General features: G+C 41.2%; 1 protein-coding gene across 1 annotated transcript in view; it reads right to left on the bottom strand.

Moving 5' to 3' along the window:
- ablim2 (actin binding LIM protein family, member 2) overlaps positions 1–18,682 on the bottom strand; it is a 118,623-nt gene extending 99,941 nt beyond the window's left edge. The window contains exon 1 of the mRNA XM_080518907.1: positions 18,533–18,682. Coding sequence (XP_080375033.1) covers positions 18,533–18,545 — 13 coding nt within the window. The 5' untranslated portion in view covers positions 18,546–18,682. The remainder of the gene's footprint in view (positions 1–18,532) is intronic.
- Between the last annotated feature and the right edge of the window lie 1,058 nt (positions 18,683–19,740).

Genomic DNA, 19,740 nt, shown 5'->3' with positions numbered 1-19,740 from the left:
CATTACAGACAAAAGGAAACACATTTTATTAAACGAAGCAATGCTTCAGAACAAGAAGGTCTTTTTTCTAGAAGTCCAATGCATTTGCACTGTGATGGACCTCCAGTCACCTGATGCTGGATGAGGCCATGGAGAAACTGTACGAATGCATTTCAAATAGGGCTGCTCAATTAATTAAATTTGAATGTTGATTACAATTTTGGCTCCAGACGATCTTAAAATTCATATAATGGAGGAAAAACGATTATGTGGCGCGTTTCCGGTGCAGACTCCACCTTCAGAAAGGAAATCACGACACATTTAACCCAAACACGCAGGCGCGAACAACTTTTAAACAGAAGAGAAAAGAACAAAAAAGGAGAAAACAAAAGATAAAAGATAGAATTGCTTGTAATTTACTCTTTAAATGAGATAACAGCAGAATGAATATAAAGACAACAAGCCAGTTTAAATATATATTCATCAGTGACAGCAGAGGACCACACACACACACACACACTCACACTCACACACACACACACACACACACACACACACACACACACACACACACACACACACACACACACACACACACACACACACACACACACACACACTGAATTGATGAATAATTCAACGAGCCTCATTGATCGCAGCCCCCTGCCCCCACACTCCAGTTTACAGTGCATGGTTAACTCACAAGCTACACGTTGGTGCTTTTGATGCTTGTAACGAACACACACACGCATAAATAAAGACACACATACACACACATACTCAAACGCACACAAAGGAGACCCATTCTGTTTCCTCTCCGGAAGCAAAGCACCAAGATGACAGAACAGAACAGATGAGGCCAAAACACTGGGAGATGTGACCTTATGACCTCATGTCCAAATATCAATAATAATAATGCATTGGTTTTATACAGACGCTTCGCAATTAATTATACATTCCCTCTATGGTGGTAAATTACATCTGGTGCTATAGCTGCTCTGGAGCAGACTGACGGAGGAAAGGCGGCCATTGACCATCACTGACCCTCTGACCACCACCCCCCACTCACTCTCTCACTACATCCACCCTCTGACCACCACCAACCACTCACTCTCTCACTACATTCACCCTCTGACCACCACCAACCACTCACTCTCTCACTACATCCACCCTCTGACCACCACCAACCACTCACTCTCTCACTACATTCACCCTCTGACCACCACCAACCACTCACTCTCTCACTACATTCACCCTCTGACCACCACCACCAACCACTCACTCTCTCACTACATTCACCCTCTGACCACCACCAACCACTCACTCTCTCACTACATTCACCCTCTGACCACCACCAACCACTCACTCTCTCACTACATTCACCCTCTGACCACCACCAACCACTCACTCTCTCACTACATTCACCCTCTGACCACCACCAACCACTCTCTCTCTCACTACATTCACCCTCTGACCACCACCAACCACTCACTCTCTCACTACATTCACCCTCTGACCACCACCAACCACTCACTCTCTCACTACATCCACCCTCTGACCACCACCAACCACTCACTCTCTCACTACATTCACCCTCTGACCACCACCAACCACTCACTCTCTCACTACATTCACCCTCTGACCACCACCAACCACTCACTCTCTCACTACATCCACCCTCTGACCACCACCAACCACTCACTCTCTCACTACATCCACCCTCTGACCACCACCAACCACTCACTCTCTCACTACATCCACCCTCTGACCACCACCAACCACTCACTCTCTCACTACATTCACCCTCTGACCACCACCAACCACTCACTCTCTCACTACATCCACCCTCTGACCACCACCAACCACTCACTCTCTCACTACATTCACCCTCTGACCACCACCAACCACTCACTCTCTCACTACATTCACCCTCTGACCACCACCCCCCACTCACTCTCTCACTACATTCACCCTCTGACCACCACCACCAACCACTCACTCTCTCACTACATTCACCCTCTGACCACCACCCCCCACTCACTCTCTCACTACATTCATCCTCTGACCACCACCACCAACCACTCACTCTCTCACTACATTCATCCTCTGACCACCACCAACCACTCACTCTCTCACTACATTCACCCTCTGACCTCCACCAACCACTCACTCTCTCACTACATTCACCCTCTGACCACCACCAACCACTTACTCTCTCACTACATTCACCCTCTGACCACCACCCCCCACTCACTCTCTCACTACGTTCATCCTCTGACCACCACCACCAACCACTCACTCTCTCACTACATTCATCCTCTGACCACCACCACCAACCACTCACTCTCTCACTACATTCATCCTCTGACCACCACCACCAACCACTCACTGTCTCACTACATTCACCCTCTGACCACCACCAACCACTCACTCTCTCACTACATTCACCCTCTGACCACCACCAACCACTCACTCTCTCACTACATTCACCCTCTGACCACCACCAACCACTCACTCTCTCACTACATTCACCCTCTGACCACCACCAACCACTCACTCTCTCACTACATTCACCCTCTGACCACCACCAACCACTCACTCTCTCACTACATTCACCCTCTGACCACCACCAACCACTCACTCTCTCACTACATCCACCCTCTGACCACCACCAACCACTCACTCTCTCACTACATCCACCCTCTGACCACCACCAACCACTCACTCTCTCACTACATCCACCCTCTGACCACCACCAACCACTCACTGTCTCACTACATTCACCCTCTGACCACCACCAACCACTCACTCTCTCACTACATTCACCCTCTGACCACCACCAACCACTCACTCTCTCACTACATTCACCCTCTGACCACCACCAACCACTCACTCTCTCACTACATTCACCCTCTGACCACCACCAACCACTCACTCTCTCACTACATTCACCCTCTGACCACCACCAACCACTCACTCTCTCACTACATTCACCCTCTGACCACCACCAACCACTCACTCTCTCACTACATCCACCCTCTGACCACCACCAACCACTCACTCTCTCACTACATCCACCCTCTGACCACCACCAACCACTCACTCTCTCACTACATCCACCCTCTGACCACCACCAACCACTCACTCTCTCACTACATTCACCCTCTGACCACTACCAACCACTCACTCTCTCACTACATTCACCCTCTGACCACCACCAACCACTCACTCTCTCACTACATCCACCCTCTGACCACCACCAACCACTCACTCTCTCACTACATTCACCCTCTGACCACCACCAACCACTCACTCTCTCACTACATCCACCCTCTGACCACCACCAACCACTCACTCTCTCACTACATCCACCCTCTGACCACCACCAACCACTCACTCTCTCCCTACATCCACCCTCTGACCACCACCAACCACTCACTCTCTCACTACATTCACCCTCTGACCACCACCAACCACTCACTCTCTCACTACATTCACCCTCTGACCACCACCAACCACTCACTCTCTCACTACATCCACCCTCTGACCACCACCAACCACTCACTCTCTCACTACATCCACCCTCTGACCACCACCAACCACTCACTCTCTCACTACATCCACCCTCTGACCACCACCAACCACTCACTCTCTCACTACATTCACCCTCTGACCACCACCAACCACTCACTCTCTCACTACATTCACCCTCTGACCACCACCAACCACTCACTCTCTCACTACATTCACCCTCTGACCACCACCAACCACTCACTCTCTCACTACATCCACCCTCTGACCACCACCAACCACTCACTCTCTCACGACATCCACCCTCTGACCACCACCAACCACTCACTCTCTCACTACATTCACCCTCTGACCACCACCAACCACTCACTCTCTCACTACATTCACCCTCTGACCACCACCACCAACCACTCACTCTCTCACTACATTCATCCTCTGACCACCACCACCAACCACTCACTCTCTCACTACATTCACCCTCTGACCACCACCAACCACTCACTCTCTCTCACTACATTCACCCTCTGACCACCACCAACCACTCACTCTCTCTCACGACATTCACCCTCTGACCACCACCAACCACTCACTCTCTCACTACATTCATTCAGTCTTGGTTTCAGCCTGTTTCCCGCCAGTGAACTGGAAACGTTTGTCCCACAGCCTTAGTTCCACAAATAATCTGCTGTTGTCTGGAAAGATCACTCAGATCACTGCAGCCGAACCTCAAATCTCCAGCAGTTCGTAGATCAATGGCGTCATTCAGATTATTGTGCGACAGAGCAGCGCGAGGCGAGTGGGAATAGAACGCGTTTGATAGAAACGTCTTAAGTTATTTATAAAGGCATCATTCTGCTGAGCTCTGCTGACTGTACCAGGCATCTCGTCTGTTTCTGCATAGATAAGGCTTTATAAATCTGCATTATTAAATCGCTACCAACAGAAGTTTGAGATTTCCAGATCATGGCTGTTTCAGTGTGCAGGTTCTGTTTGGAGACATTTGGAGTTTTCACTGGAGCCACACATCTCGCAGGAAGAACTAGTATTGTTGGGATGTTGGGATCTCACAACACCACGGAAAGACAATTTCCATATGTCATGATACACAGTCATGACATATGAATTCTGACCCAAGAATGTGATTGTCTTTCACATTCTTGGGTCACATTCTTGGGGGGGGGGCTTCTGCAGGAGCCTCCTCCCCCACTTTCTGCTCACAAGACGCTTCCCCCATGCACTCAGCCAGCCACTGATTGGTTGAAGCTCTCAGGATTCGACACCTTCAAATCCACACCCTCGGAACAAAAGGCTGCAGGGCCAGTCTCACGCTCTCTCTTGCAAGACTCGACACCGAGTTGGTGGGTTGCTGAAGTCAACTCACCCAGTGTTAGCATACAGCTAGCGACCAGCTCCTCAGTCTGGACAAAAGGAACAACCAGGAGCTGTAAAGAAGGACTCCTGAAACACCAACTTCATCTTCTTCTCCTCAGCCTGCAGAACCAGCAACCACAGTTAGCAGGAGGTGCTAACTACAGGAGAAGACACCAGCTTCCCTCCAGCAGGACAACAACTGAACTCCTTCAAGGAAGTGGTAACAACTGGGCTTTACCTGAGATTAGTTAAACCTGATGCTATGATAGAACTGTTTAACTGTATGAAGATGTGTTGGTTCTGTTACAGTGATTGAGTTATATAGATAATGATATTAGGAGCAGTTATTAACCTATAAACCAACGTTAGCTCTGCCACAGACACAGGGTCTGCATGCTAATCTTTGCTTTACTAACTAGTTAACTCACAATCCTACACATATCACATCAAAGACAACATCACACAGTAACTGAACACCATCTGACGACTCCTGACGTTTTACAAAACAAGTCTCATTCACATCAACTCATTCTAGAAATGGTCCTTTAGCAGAGACACACAGGAAGCAGACGCTAAAGACTAGCTTTCATGTTCCATTGTTCTCCAGCACATGGTGGAGACCCAGGACAGACTTCCTGCTCTCTGATAACCTCCATTTGAATGGAGTTTCTTGTGATCCGCCATCTTGTTTTCTAGTTCCATCACACATCTCACACACACACACTCCCTCCACCTCTCTCTCTCTCTCTTTCTCTCTCCCCACACACACACACACACACACACACACACACACACACACACACACACACACACACCTACACACACCCAGCTGTATATAGGTAGTTAGAATGTGTGTTTATTTGTTTTCATTGTTAATAAATATATTTTGGAATCATACTTGCTGTTTTATTAATGAGCACAAAGGAGAATGAAATGTCGACTCTTCTGTGTTAAGAACTCCAAAATCCTTCAACCTTGACTGTTAATTCTGGTAATTGTAATTAATTTAACTATTAATTCAAATTCCCGATTAACTGTTTAGTATATCTTATGAGACTGATATAACTGAATTGGCTATCATTTCCTGTTAAGACAGTGGAGCTCCGAGGTTCTGATACAGATCAGATTACATTTCAATAACATTATTAATAACTATCTTTGATAATTATTAATCATTATCAATAGCCAACCACAACATAAATAGTGATCCTTATGAGATAAGAAATCCCTACTCCAGCATGTCTGACGCCGAGCACTGGATCAAAGCGGAAGTTCCACATGCATAAAGTGAATTCTGGAAGAAGGAAGCGGATTACAGCTGCTTGCAGGGGACAGGCCTGAGGTCCCTGCTTCAAGGAAATGTCACTATAGTTGCAGTTGCTGCAGCATCTGCCTCCTCTCTGCTTGTCGGTGCTTGGTGATGCTACAGTTGGAGCATAATGACATCTCTGTTTGTCCTGAACACAGAGAAGCATTATGCTCTCCGCTGAGCCAATTAACATACTGTTCACCTTTGCTTAACCCTCAAAACTGCAGATTTGATGACAATCTTGCAGTTTCTGATAAGAACTTGTAATAGCAATCTGACAAAATTCACGATTAGCTGGAAGGATGTTTTCGTTGCGATGAATCCAATTAACATTTTGAATATTGCTGCGATTGGTGGGAAGCTCCCACTGCCCATCGCCACTGTGAAGCATGGTGGAGGCAGCATCACGCTAAGGGGCTAAATCAAGGTAGCATGCCCTGTAAGGTTTCTAAAGATAACTAAAAGACCTGCCTCCACCAACCAATCACAGTCAGCGCAGCCGACAAGTTCTATTCTGCCTTCACATCGCACCTTTGTGTGGGGTAGTAATATGAATGAATACTGGTATATATAGACACGTAAAAGTATTTGTTGAGTACTAAAGTGCTGCAGTCCAAGAGAGGAGAGCGGAGCATGTGCAGTGAGTGATTCCAATGTGACGTAATCAAGTGCAATCCAACATGGCACCACCCAGGCTGTAAAACAAACTTTTCTGATTACCAATGGGGGGAAAAAAACAACAACGAACTAAACTAAACAAAGAAACAGAGGGTAAATTGAGCTAAATAATAATGCTGGAAGAGGACACAATAGAAGACCTTCAAGCCTACTTGGACGAGTGTTACGACCGTCTCGTCACGTCGAAGACTCCACAGACCTCATCTTCAAAGAGGAGCCGCGCTGAAAGCTCTCCAACAGCAGCTCCTTCACCAACCAAACAGTTTGAGGACATCCTGGACAGCATCAACACCAAGCTGGCTCTACTGATGGTCAGAAATGAATAACATCACCTCGAACACACACACACACACACACACACACACACACACACACACACACACACACACACACACACACACACACACACACACACACACACACACACACACACACACACACACACACACACACACACACACACACACACACACACACACACACACACACACACACACACACACAGCCGCACACAGCCGCACACATCACAGGTTTACTCAGGCCCAGGTAAGTATCTAGCAGCAACATGCCCCTCCTCTAACATCCAGATTATAGAGCATCTTCCTGCTCTAACATCCAAATTATAGAGCATATTCCTCCTCTAACATCCAGATTATAGAGCATCTTCCTGCTCTAACATCCAAATTATAGAGCATCTTCCTCCTCTAACATCCAGATTATAGAGCATCTTCCTCCTCCAACATGAGATTATAGAGCATCTTCCTCCTCCAACATGAGATTATAGAGCATCTTCCTCCTCTAACATCAGACAATAGAGCACCGTCCTCCTCTAACATCCAGATTATAGAGCATCTTCCTCCTCCAACATGAGATTATAGAGCATCTTCCTCCTCCAACATGAGATTATAGAGCATCGTCCTCCTCTAACATCAGATTATAGAGCATCTTCCTCCTCTAACATCAGATTATAGAGCGTCTTCCTCCTCTAACATCAGATTATAGAGCATCTTCCTCCTCTAACATCAGATTATAGAGCATCTTCCTCCTCTAACATCAGATTATAGAGCATCTTCCTCCTCTAACATCAGATTATAGAGCGTCTTCCTCCTCTAACATCAGATTATAGAGCATTTTTCTCCTCTAACATCAGATTATAGAGCATCTTCCTCCTCTGACTGCTTCAGCTGAGAGGAGAGAGAGTAAACGTGTCACCGCCACACTGCAGTAATGCAGTGGAGATTACGCCTAGCTCAGACAGGGAGGTTATCAAATCAATTTACTTTTTATCTGCATTAGGGAATAAACTAATCCCACTAATTCACTACTTTTAACGGAACTACTAATTAATAATAATAATAATAATAATAATATAATAAGATTACATTTTATTTGTAATGCACTTTACATTTGATATCAAATGTCAAAGTTCTAATTGTACTATAATCATTTATCAGGTATCAAATAGTGTAAACCTGCAATTATGGTTTATATTTATGACTAATGTACAGTAAAGGCACATGGCAACAAAGAGGCTCTCCAGCAGTGTCCGAGCTCTGAGGTACACACATCAACACCATCACGAACAGGTTAGATTGAAATCCCATTTTATGTGTACATTAACAGCTGCTATCCTCTTTCTTCAGGCACTTCCTGAAGTCACAGGACTTTATGGAGAGGACAGACGTTCCCTCATCAGCTGCACACATTCCTACTGATGGGACTAAATCAGGCATATTGATCACTTCTCCTCATGCGCCTCGCAGAAGTAATCTGAGCTGGGATTAACAGACTAATCTCTTGGATTGTTGGTCACAGTGACTGTTCCCTGTGGTGAAGATGCTCAGTACTCTCAATGTGCCTCAACCACTGACAAACATTAGAAGCAGCACACAAATCCCTCAACCTCATCCTAAATAGCTCTTCACTTGTGCTGCCGCACCACAGATGATCTCCAACACAATGGAGTCTGCTGGAAGAGGCAGAACGCTGCAGGGTGTCTTCGTCCCGCAGCTCCTCCTGCGGACGGACCAGGTGAACACAGTCACCATCAGGTAAAGAAACTGCAGCTCACATTTCCTGCCCCTTTTCTTTCTCTGTGGTTCAATTCCAGCGGAACTAAAAACCTCTGCTGGCCAGTCTACGTTCAGGGTAGGGTGAAGACAAGACAAAGACCCCGTCCAACAAGTCTGGAAAGCAAAGGATGTTTTCAGACCTGGGAGAGGATAGGAGGACACCGACAAGTCTGGATGAAATCAGGAAGAGATGGGATTCTATCAACACTGAGCAAATCTTTGGACATGGAGGTCAGAACAGAAGCAGCAAAACATTGGGAGGACATTGAAACACTGGCCTTGTCCTACTCTGTACTATCCTGTACTATCCTGTCCTCCTCTGTCCTACTAAGTAGGACAGAGTAGGACAGGATAGTACAGAGTAGTACTATTTTTTTGTTGTGTGCCTAAGTCGGTGGTCCTTCGCCGCACTGTGAGACGAAGGACACAGTTGAAGGACAGTTGAAGGACGGCCAACATCATGGTCTCGTAACCAAAGACGACCTGCAATCAAGATCAGAGCGTCATATATTTGGGGCAATCGGAACTGCTGTGACCTGTTGGCATCTTTACATCGAGTGTTTTCTTGTAAAATTACATTACACTGACTGCTAACGAGATGCTAACACTGAAATGAATGACATTAATAAACACTACATAGAGAGAACCAGGATGATCTAATAACATTAATAAACACTACATAGAGAGAACCAGGAGGATCTAATAGCACATTAATAAACACTACATAGAGAGAACCAGGAGGATCTAATAACACATTAATAAACACTACATAGAGAGAACCAGGAGGATCTAATAACACATTAATAAACACTACATAGAGAGAACCAGGAGGATCTAATGACATTAATAAACACTACATAGAGAGAACCAGGAGGATCTAATAACATTAATAAACACTACATAGAGAGAACCAGGAGGATCTAATGACATTAATAAACACTACATAGAGAGAACCAGGAGGATCTAATAGCACATTAATAAACACTACATAGAGAGAACCAGGAGGATCTAATAGCACATTAATAAACACTACATAGAGAGAACCAGGAGGATCTAATAGCATTAATAAACACTACATAGAGAGAACCAGGAGGATCTAATAACACATTAATAAACACTACATAGAGAGAACCAGGAGGATCTAATAACACATTAATAAACACTACATAGAGAGAACCAGGAGGATCTAATAACATTAATAAACACTACATAGAGAGAACCAGGAGGATCTAATAGCATTAATAAACACTACATAGAGAGAACCAGGAGGATCTAATAACATTAATAAACACTACATAGAGAGAACCAGGAGGATCTAATAACACATTAATAAACACTACATAGAGAGAACCAGGAGGATCTAATAACACATTAATAAACACTACATAGAGAGAACCAGGAGGATCTAATAGCACATTAATAAACACTACATAGAGAGAACCAGGAGGATCTAATAACACATTAATAAACACTACATAGAGAGAACAAGGAGGATCTAATAACATTAATAAACACTACATAGAGAGAACCAGGAGGATCTAATAGCACATTAATAAACACTACATAGAGAGAACCAGGAGGATCTAATAACACATTAATAAACACTACATAGAGAGAACCAGGAGGATCTAATAACACATTAATAAACACTACATAGAGAGAACCAGGAGGATCTAATAGCACATTAATAAACACTACATAGAGAGAACCAGGAGGATCTAATAACACATTAATAAACACTACATAGAGAGAACCAGGAGGATCTAATAACATTAATAAACACTACATAGAGAGAACCAGGAGGATCTAATAACACATTAATAAACACTACATAGAGAGAACCAGGAGGATCTAATAACATTAATAAACACTACATAGAGAGAACCAGGAGGATCTAATAACATTAATAAACACTACATAGAGAGAACCAGGAGGATCTAATAGCACATTAATAAACACTACATAGAGAGAACCAGGAGGATCTAATAGCATTAATAAACACTACATAGAGAGAACCAGGAGGATCTAATAGCATTAATAAACACTACTTAGAGAGAACCAGGAGGATCTAATAACATTAATAAACACTACATAGAGAGAACCAGGAGGATCTAATGACATTAATAAACACTACATAGAGAGAACCAGGAGGATCTAATAACATTAATAAACACTACATAGAGAGAACCAGGAGGATCTAATGACATTAATAAACACTACATAGAGAGAACCAGGAGGATCTAATAACATTAATAAACACTACATAGAGAGAACCAGGAGGATCTAATAGCACATTAATAAACACTACATAGAGAGAACCAGGAGGATCTAATAACATTAATAAACACTACATAGAGAGAACCAGGAGGATCTAATAACATTAATAAACACTACATAGAGAGAACCAGGAGGATCTAATAACACATTAATAAACACTACATAGAGAACCAGGAGGATCTAATAGCACATTAATAAACACTACATAGAGAGAACCAGGAGGATCTAATAACACATTAATAAACACTACATAGAGAGAACCAGGAGGATCTAATAACATTAATAAACACTACATAGAGAGAACCAGGAGGATCTAATAGCATTAATAAACACTACATAGAGAGAACCAGGAGGATCTAATAACATTAATAAACACTACATAGAGAGAACCAGGAGGATCTAATAACACATTAATAAACACTACATAGAGAGAACCAGGAGGATCTAATAGCATTAATAAACACTACATAGAGAGAACCAGGAGGATCTAATAACATTAATAAACACTACATAGAGAGAACCAGGAGGATCTAATAACACATTAATAAACACTACATAGAGAGAACCAGGAGGATCTAATAACATTAATAAACACCACATAGAGAGAACCAGGAGGATCTAATAACACATTAATAAACACTACATAGAGAGAACCAGGAGGATCTAATAACATTAATAAACACTACATAGAGAGAACCAGGAGGATCTAATAACATTAATAAACACTACATAGAGAGAACCAGGAGGATCTAATAACACATTAATAAACACTACATAGAGAGAACCAGGAGGATCTAATAACACATTAATAAACACTACATAGAGAGAACCAGGAGGATCTAATAGCATTAATAAACACTACATAGAGAGAACCAGGAGGATCTAATAACACATTAATAAACACTACATAGAGAGAACCAGGAGGATCTAATAGCATGAATAAACACTACATAGAGAGAACCAGGAGGATCTAATAACACATTAATAAACACTACATAGAGAGAACCAGGAGGATCTAATAACATTAATAAACACTACATAGAGAGAACCAGGAGGATCTAATAACATTAATAAACACTACATAGAGAGAACCAGGAGGATCTAATAACATTAATAAACACTACATAGAGAGAACCAGGAGGATCTAATAACACATTAATAAACACTACATAGAGAGAACCAGGAGGATCTAATAGCACATTAATAAACACTACATAGAGAGAACCAGGAGGATCTAATAACACATTAATAAACACTACATAGAGAGAACCAGGAGGATCTAATAACATTAATAAACACTACATAGAGAACCAGGAGGATCTAATAACATTAATAAACACTACATAGAGAGAACCAGGAGGATCTAATGACATTAATAAACACTACATAGAGAGAACCAGGAGGATCTAATGACATTAATAAACACTACATAGAGAGAACCAGGAGGATCTAATAACACATTAATAAACACTACATAGAGAGAACCAGGAGGATCTAATAACATTAATAAACACTACATAGAGAGAACCAGGAGGATCTAATAACACATTAATAAACACTACATAGAGAGAACCAGGAGGATCTAATAGCACATTAATAAACACTACATAGAGAGAACCAGGAGGATCTAATAACATTAATAAACACTACATAGAGAGAACCAGGAGGATCTAATAACATTAATAAACACTACATAGAGAGAACCAGGAGGATCTAATAACACATTAATAAACACTACATAGAGAGAACCAGGAGGATCTAATAACATTAATAAACACCACATAGAGAGAACCAGGAGGATCTAATAACACATTAATAAACACTACATAGAGAGAACCAGGAGGATCTAATAACATTAATAAACACTACATAGAGAGAACCAGGAGGATCTAATAACACATTAATAAACACTACATAGAGAGAACCAGGAGGATCTAATAACATTAATAAACACTACATAGAGAGAACCAGGAGGATCTAATAACATTAATAAACACTACATAGAGAGAACCAGGAGGATCTAATAACATTAATAAACACTACATAGAGAGAACCAGGAGGATCTAATAACATTAATAAACACTACATAGAGAGAACCAGGAGGATCTAATAACATTAATAAACACTACATAGAGAGAACCAGGAGGATCTAATAACATTAATAAACACCACATAGAGAGAACCAGGAGGATCTAATAACATTAATAAACACTACATAGAGAGAACCAGGAGGATCTAATAACACATTAATAAACACTACATAGAGAGAACCAGGAGGATCTAATAACATTAATAAACACCACATAGAGAGAACCAGGAGGATCTAATAACACATTAATAAACACTACATAGAGAGAACCAGGAGGATCTAATAACATTAATAAACACTACATAGAGAGAACCAGGAGGATCTAATAACACATTAATAAACACTACATAGAGAGAACCAGGAGGATCTAATAACATTAATAAACACTACATAGAGAGAACCAGGAGGATCTAATAACATTAATAAACACTACATAGAGAGAACCAGGAGGATCTAATAGCACATTAATAAACACTACATAGAGAGAACCAGGAGGATCTAATAACATTAATAAACACTACATAGAGAGAACCAGGAGGATCTAATAACATTAATAAACACTACATAGAGAGAACCAGGAGGATCTAATGACATTAATAAACACTACATAGAGAGAACCAGGATGATCTAATAACACATTAATAAACACTACATAGAGAGAACCAGGAGGATCTAATAACATTAATAAACACTACATAGAGAGAACCAGGAGGATCTAATAACATTAATAAACACTACATAGAGAGAACCAGGAGGATCTAATAACATTAATAAACACTACATAGAGAGAACCAGGAGGATCTAATAGCACATTAATAAACACTACATAGAGAGAACCAGGAGGATCTAATAACATTAATAAACACTACATAGAGAGAACCAGGAGGATCTAATAACATTAATAAACACTACATAGAGAGAACCAGGAGGATCTAATAACACATTAATAAACACTACATAGAGAGAACCAGGAGGATCTAATAGCACATTAATAAACACTACATAGAGAGAACCAGGAGGATCTAATAACATTAATAAACACTACATAGAGAGAACCAGGAGGATCTAATAACATTAATAAACACTACATAGAGAGAACCAGGAGGATCTAATAACACATTAATAAACACTACATAGAGAGAACCAGGAGGATCTAATAACACATTAATAAACACTACATAGAGAGAACCAGGAGGATCTAATAACACATTAATAAACACTACATAGAGAGAACCAGGAGGATCTAATAGCACATTAATAAACACTACATAGAGAGAACCAGGAGGATCTAATAACATTAATAAACACTACATAGAGAGAACCAGGAGGATCTAATAACACATTAATAAACACTACATAGAGAGAACCAGGAGGATCTAATAACATTAATAAACACTACATAGAGAGAACCAGGAGGATCTAATAACATTAATAAACACTACATAGAGAGAACCCGGAGGATCTAATAACATTAATAAACACTACATAGAGAGAACCAGGAGGATCTAATAACACATTAATAAACACTACATAGAGAGAACCAGGAGGATCTAATAACATTAATAAACACTACATAGAGAGAACCAGGAGGATCTAATAACATTAATAAACACTACATAGAGAGAACCAGGAGGATCTAATAACATTAATAAACACTACATAGAGAGAACCAGGAGGATCTAATAACATTAATAAACACTACATAGAGAGAACCAGGAGGATCTAATAACATTAATAAACACTACATAGAGAGAACCAGGAGGATCTAATAACATTAATAAACACTACATAGAGAGAACCAGGAGGATCTAATGACATTAATAAACACTACATAGAGAGAACCAGGAGGATCTAATAACATTAATAAACACTACATAGAGAGAACCAGGAGGATCTAATAACACATTAATAAACACTACATAGAGAGAACCAGGAGGATCTAATAACACATTAATAAACACTACATAGAGAGAACCAGGAGGATCTAATAACACATTAATAAACACTACATAGAGAGAACAAGGAGGATCTAATAACATTAATAAACACTACATAGAGAGAACCAGGAGGATCTAATAACACATTAATAAACACTACATAGAGAGAACCAGGAGGATCTAATAACACATTAATAAACACTACATAGAGAGAACCAGGAGGATCTAATAACACATTAATAAACACTACATAGAGAGAACAAGGAGGATCTAATAACATTAATAAACACTACATAGAGAGAACCAGGAGTCATAGTTCAGATGTAAAACACCAAGTAATCAATAATCATCAGTCACCATGAGACATTATAATAAAACGATGTAAAAAGTGAAAAAGCCTCCATGTTTTATTACTATTACTAACTTACCAGTCACCAGGAAAAATGCGCTTGTGATAACAGGAAGTAGTAAGTTTAAAGGATAATGCATGCACTCCAGTGTTTGGCTGAATCACATTAAACTGCTTTTTAGTTAAAAAAAATTATAAATAAAAATACATGTTTTATTGGTGTATTTATTAAATAACCAAGCAACAAATTATAATCTTCACGCATAAAAAACTCTAATCAAATTTCTTGGGGGTGCTTATAAAAGGTTCCAGACCACCAGCCTGTTTGTGGCTCCCCTGAGCAGTTAGCAGCAGTGTGCTAACGCATTTTGCCCATCTGGTGTCCAGACACTCTGCAGCTCTGCTCTCTCAATCAACACTCAGATTTTATCTCCATCCAACCCAGAACCCATCCTCACTAATCCGACACCTGACACTCAGAAGAAAATCCATAAATGTTTATCTTTCAGCAAAATGAAAGTTTTTAACTATTTAACGATAGTTGGTATTCTGGATAAGCTAAGATAGCATGTTTAGCATTAGCATGACAGCCACACTAAATAAAATCTTCATTCAATCACAAAACGTGAAATCAAGTTGCGGATATACTAAATTATACACGTTAGCATTCTGCTGAGCAACGATTCAATGAGCTTTTTCATAGGGAGTATTTTTAACTGAAAGAGTGCTCTATTAGCTCAATTAGCACTATTAGCTTTATTAGCTCCATTGGCGCTATTAAATCTATTAGCTCTATTGGCACTATTATTATAAGTTTCCAAAACCTTTCAGAAATCCATCAAACTGAAATGTATTTAAGTGGATTAGCAATGTCACTTATCATTTCCCGACTATGTTTGGGTAACAAATAACACCACAGCCTTACTTATTACAGCAAAGATCACGTAAACAACATTAATGGTGACATATTATCCATCTTCACCTCCTCCTGCTGGTCTGGTCGGTCCAGAAACCTTGCATTGTCCTCCATTTTAATATTGGATCGAGCTGCATTCAAAATCTGCTGTGTCTGTGTGATCTGGACTGGCTCCACCCACACATGCCCTTCTATGGGAAGAGGAGGAAGTACTTCCTCTCTTGGTGCCATGTGCCAGAGCAGAGCTACCTAATTGTGTAAGGAGTGAAAGGGGAGGAGCCGACCTTGATTGATATTGGCTAAACCCCCAATGACACGATATAGGGTTTGATTTCTGATTGGCTGCTTGGAGTGTTGCTCCAACCAGCTCCAACCTTTTTAAAACATGGAACAAGCCAGGGAGAGACAGGACACACTTTCTTCACTTCTGGGGCATAGTTCCAGGTATGGGGGTGATTAGTACTGCAGGAAAAACTTTAGGACGTGGATTTTATATAATATGAGCATGTTTATATAATATGTGACTGTTAGAAAGGCAGTCCATATTAAAAGTCTTTGATTCCAACATATTGAAATATAATTATTCAGGAACAATGCTCTCTCACTTTACATTATAACCAATTAATTCAACTACACTACTTTAATTGACCATAAAGTACTAATACTAGTGCCGTTGCATGATTAACGTCATTATGTGTTTTCAGATATCAGCAATGTTGATCACTATGTTGATATTGTTATACATTTGTTCTGCCATCCACACTTTATGGTCAATTAAAGTAATGTAGTTGAATTATTTGGTTATAATGTAAAGTGAGAGAGCATTGCTCCTAAATAACTATTTAAATCATTATGTTGGAATCAAAGACTTTTAATCTGGACTGTTTTTCTAACAGTGACAATAAAATATTTCACTTCAAATCAATGTACTTATGCTTCATTAAATTCTCCCAATACTACGTCCAGAAGAACAGGCCTTGTTTCCGGGGGACCATATTTTTTGATGGAACCAAAGCGGAACCAAATGATGGATGAAAGCGCACACACACAACGTTATGACAATTTCAACGCAGTGATCAACATTGCTGATATCTGAAAACACATAACGACATTAATCATGCAACAGTACTTTACTTACGTCTCATTAAACTCTCCTTAATGTCACAAACGGTTGTCCTCTCCCTTTTTGTTGGTGTGTTGTGTTGTGGCTTTTGTTGTTATGTTGCAGCTTTTGTTGTTGTGTCATGGCTTTTGTTGTTGTGTTGTGGCTTTTATTGTTGTGTTGCGGCTTTTGTTGTTGTGTTGCAGCCTTTGTTGTTGTGTTGTGGCTTTTATTGTTGTGTTGTGGCTTTTATTGTTGTGTTGCGGCTTTTGTTGTTGTGTTGCAGCCTTTTTTGTTGTGTTGTGGCTTTTATTGGTGTGTTGCGGATTTTGTTGTTGTGTTGCGGCCTTTGTTGTTGTGTTGTGGCTTTTGTTGGTGTGTTGCAGCTTGTGTTGTTGTGTTGCAGCTTTTGTTGTTGTGTTGCGGCCTTTGTTGTTGTGTTGTAGCTTTTGTTGTTGTGTTGCGGCTTTTGTTGGTGTGTTGTGTTGTTGGCCCTTCGGGGCCACCGTAGAGCTGACCCTCAGTGAAGTAAGAACTGAACAAATACAACACCCGGGGCTCACTACTGCCCCCTTATGCGCACAAGTGGCATCAGCGCACTGTCATACGCCGCACCTTTAAAGACCTTTGTGTCCCACCACACCCGGAGCTGAGACGACAGTCCAGGACCAGGACTCCGGCCTGCTGGAGACCAGCAGACCCGGAACCCTGGAGTGATGGATCAGAGAAAAGGAGCCTCTCGGGGCGGTTCTGCACCGCGTTGCTTCTCCCACATGACATCAGCTGTCTGCACTGAGGGTCCGACATGACCCGGCTGGTAGTAACGCAGTGAGGAGAGTAACGCAGTGAGACGCAGTTCGGGTGATGACAGGTCCAGCAGGGACACACGCAGTGGATCAGTAAACATGAGCTACGTTCTTACCGGTGCTGCTCATGGCGTCGCTACACGTACACGTCCTCCCGGGAGGGGATGCTCAGCAGGCAAGCCGCGGTCCACACTGACGGAGGAGGAGGAGATGTTTTCTGCAGGACCTGCAGACGCTCAGACCGCGCGCGCGCGCGCGCACCCCCACACACCTACACACACACTCACTGAATATCCTGCGCGCACCGCAGCGCTGCGCTGCAGGGTGGGTGGGGCGCACGGTCTGGAGGGAAGAGCGCTTCCGGTGAACCTTTTCAAAGTAAAAGTTAGTATGAAAGTGGACCGTTGTGCAGCAAGAGCCTACTGGAGCCAAGTGTGGGTTATTGGTTAGGGACATTAGAGACCAATTGGAGGTTATTAGGGCCTAGTGGAGCCTAGTGGAATGTATTAGAGTCTAGTGGAGGGCATTAGAATAATAAATATAGCTTCCTATCGGAAAATTACAAATAGATTATTTATAGAATTTTGCACTTTTAAATTTGTAGATACTGTATACTTAAAAAAGGTTAGAATTAGTAGTTCAAGACAATTATAAAAGTCTTCCCACCAGTATTCACTTTTCTTTGTAAATTTAAGAGAAAACAATTATAATTTAAGATGATTGGGTGTCTTTGAAAGAGAACTGATGTTGAATATAGATGCGTTTCATTTTTGGGAGTCATATTATGGAATGAATTAGTGACAATTTAAGATTGTGTAAATCTTTGTTGTGCTTCAAAAAAGTACGAACTATTTAATAATTGTTGAAAAGGAACCAAAACCAGAACCAGAAATGACTAAGGATAACAACAGTGAGTTTTAGGTTTTCTCTTTTTTTGTAGTGCTTCTCTTGTGTTTGTTTTGGGTTTTTTTTTCAGTTTACTTTGCAGGGTATTTTAAGGGTAGGGATTGGCAAAATAAGCCTTGGCTTCAGCCTATACCAATTTCAGCTACAGAAATTGTAAAAAAATAATAAAAATATATGTGTGTGTGTGCGTGTGTGTGTGTGTGTGTGTGTGTGTGTGTGTGTGTGTGTGTGTGTGTGTGTGTGTGTGTGTGTGTGTGTGTGCACTATAAACTGCCCAAAATTTACTTTTTGCACTTTAACTTTAATCAAAATAAATCATTCATTCATTTGGATGAAAACAGCAGTTCGGCTTTAAAACTATATATAGTTATTTTATTGTAGTTGATTAAATGAACTCCCGAATTAACCTGAATCAATA

The sequence above is a fragment of the Blennius ocellaris genome (assembly GCF_963422515.1).
Source record: "Blennius ocellaris genome assembly, chromosome: 23".
NCBI classification, from domain to species: Eukaryota; Metazoa; Chordata; class Actinopteri; order Blenniiformes; family Blenniidae; genus Blennius; species Blennius ocellaris.
The sequence above is the reverse complement of the archived record's forward strand: the minus strand, read 5'-3'. Positions and strand labels throughout refer to the sequence as shown.